Raw genomic sequence first — 2,007 nt, forward strand, 5'->3', positions numbered from 1 at the left:
CTTTCTAAATTTTAACGCGTCTTAGGGCCGTAGTGCGGTAGTGACACTTTTCCGGACATGGGTCCCTATACTCAAATGTTTTCTACTGTTGCACTGAATAACCCCTAGAAGTTTGATCCCATAGTTCTGAAACACCCTGTATATATGTAAAACAATTTTCAAAATTTAACAAGAAGTAACACCATGAGAGGTTTTATTTTATTTTCAGGGAAAGAAACTAGTTGGATAGTGCCATTGACCGCAGGAGGATTTATACATATTGGCCTGGTGACTATCTTGCCCGATTTATTGAAGGAAATAAATCCAAAAGAGTCATTGAAACAACTTGGTGCTTTGTTTTTTGGGATTATTGTAACGGCTGCGATGATGTTTGTTTAAGTCACAAAAATATATTTCATTATTACATATAACAGTTCTGACATTCTATTATGTTACTATATACATATATAATACTTTGAATGCAAGTTTACACCAAATCTGTCTGTACGTCTTACCGAAGTTGCCATAGTTATATGTAATAACATGCTCAATCCCTAGATGGAAACTTGCTGGTCGATGAAAAGCGATAGCAAAAAAGAGAATTGACCAAATCCTTGTACGCGATGTATAAAAATAATAATCGGATTTAGATTAGTTTAGAATTTGTAATATATTTTGTATTGGAAATTAACATTCAAAAACCTATATCATGAGTAGTATTTACGAAGTTTAGAAGTCTGACATATTATGTTCTTGAGATTAGCGCTTTCTGCTCTTCTACAATGTTTTGCAGTAAATTTTGCTCACGAAGATTTAGAATTTTACAATGAACTATTTCTATGATTGAGGAAAGTCTATACTTTGAGGTGGGGAAAAATAATGACAGCGCCTAAGAGCGTTCCTTTAATGATATATAGTCAACAAAAGAGATATATACATATCTTATAAAATATATACATATATATATATATATATGTGTATCTTTATAAGATATATGTATACATATATACACACACGTGTACATTATTCTATTTATATTAGGTGTTACTCTCTAATTCACGCCTTATTGATGGTGAAATAATTCCGGAAAGTCTGTTATGAGCCTCATATAGTTTATACACAAACGCGCGCATGTTCTGTCGTAGATGTGGCACCACGAGTACGTCAGAATGATTCATTATTCTCTTTGGGACAGGACGTTGCGATCAGTTAAAAAGAAAAATTAAATCTAATTCAGAGTAGTGGTATATAAATGTATATCATTCTGAAATGTGAAAGCTAATGTACATACCGCGTTCGCGTTTTGTTTAAATATGATAATGTACAAAGATACGCAAAAACCGCGCAGGAGCTTCCGTAAAGACACATTTACGCGGTGTACGCACAGTAAATGGAGTAAACACTCATTCTAATAAATGTACACACATTATAAGTTCCTAAAGTTATATTCATGACTCGATGAAGTTTCTTTTTTTTTTTTTTCAAATATTAAGTAATTGCGCACGAAAATACAAATAGAAATATTCAATACATGCACAATTGGAAAAATAAAGATGTAGTCTAAGTTTATAACGTATAAAATGAATTTTCTTGGATAACAAAAATTTTACTTTTATAAAATTTTGCATAGATATAAAAATCACGGTTCGAACAGACCGGAAGATTTAATAAGTAAAATTACTTATGTTTTTTTTTTATATTTTTAATCGAATTGTGTTACAATATATATTTTATACAAACATTTGGTACATTTGTGATGCAAATTTTTACTGAAAAAATAATTAATACAAAATATATATATATATACCATTGATAAAACTATTTTTTATAATAAAAACTTCCGCTAAAGAAAAAACTTCACTGTTTGCACATTTATAACAATCATTATGAAACACGTATTTTTTGATGTTTTGTTTTTTTTTTTTTTTTTTTTGCAGAATAAGGTATACGATAAATTGGCGTGACTGGAGTTCAGACTAGTTCTCTTCCTCTCCTGATTTGTTATATCTGTCTTTTCTAGATTGAATG

The 2,007-nt window shown here is 30.2% G+C and overlaps 1 protein-coding gene across 2 annotated transcripts in view; it reads left to right on the top strand.

The window, feature by feature from the left end:
• The window catches only part of LOC109859483 (zinc transporter ZIP13 homolog), a 13,131-nt gene extending 11,583 nt beyond the window's left edge, over positions 1-1,548 (top strand). The window contains exon 5 of one of the 2 annotated variants that reach the window (XM_020437784.1): positions 140-165. In XM_020437784.1, the coding sequence (XP_020293373.1) occupies positions 140-150 (11 nt within the window). In that variant the 3' untranslated portion in view covers positions 151-165. Of the gene's footprint in view, positions 1-139; positions 166-208 lie in introns of those variants that run through there. The other variant, XM_020437783.1, reaches the window with a different exon arrangement.
• Positions 1,549-2,007: the final 459 nt, after the last annotated feature.

This window comes from Pseudomyrmex gracilis, unplaced genomic scaffold, assembly GCF_002006095.1.
Source record: "Pseudomyrmex gracilis isolate BER0280 unplaced genomic scaffold, ASM200609v1 scaffold_264, whole genome shotgun sequence".
NCBI lineage: Eukaryota > Metazoa > Arthropoda > Insecta > Hymenoptera > Formicidae > Pseudomyrmex > Pseudomyrmex gracilis.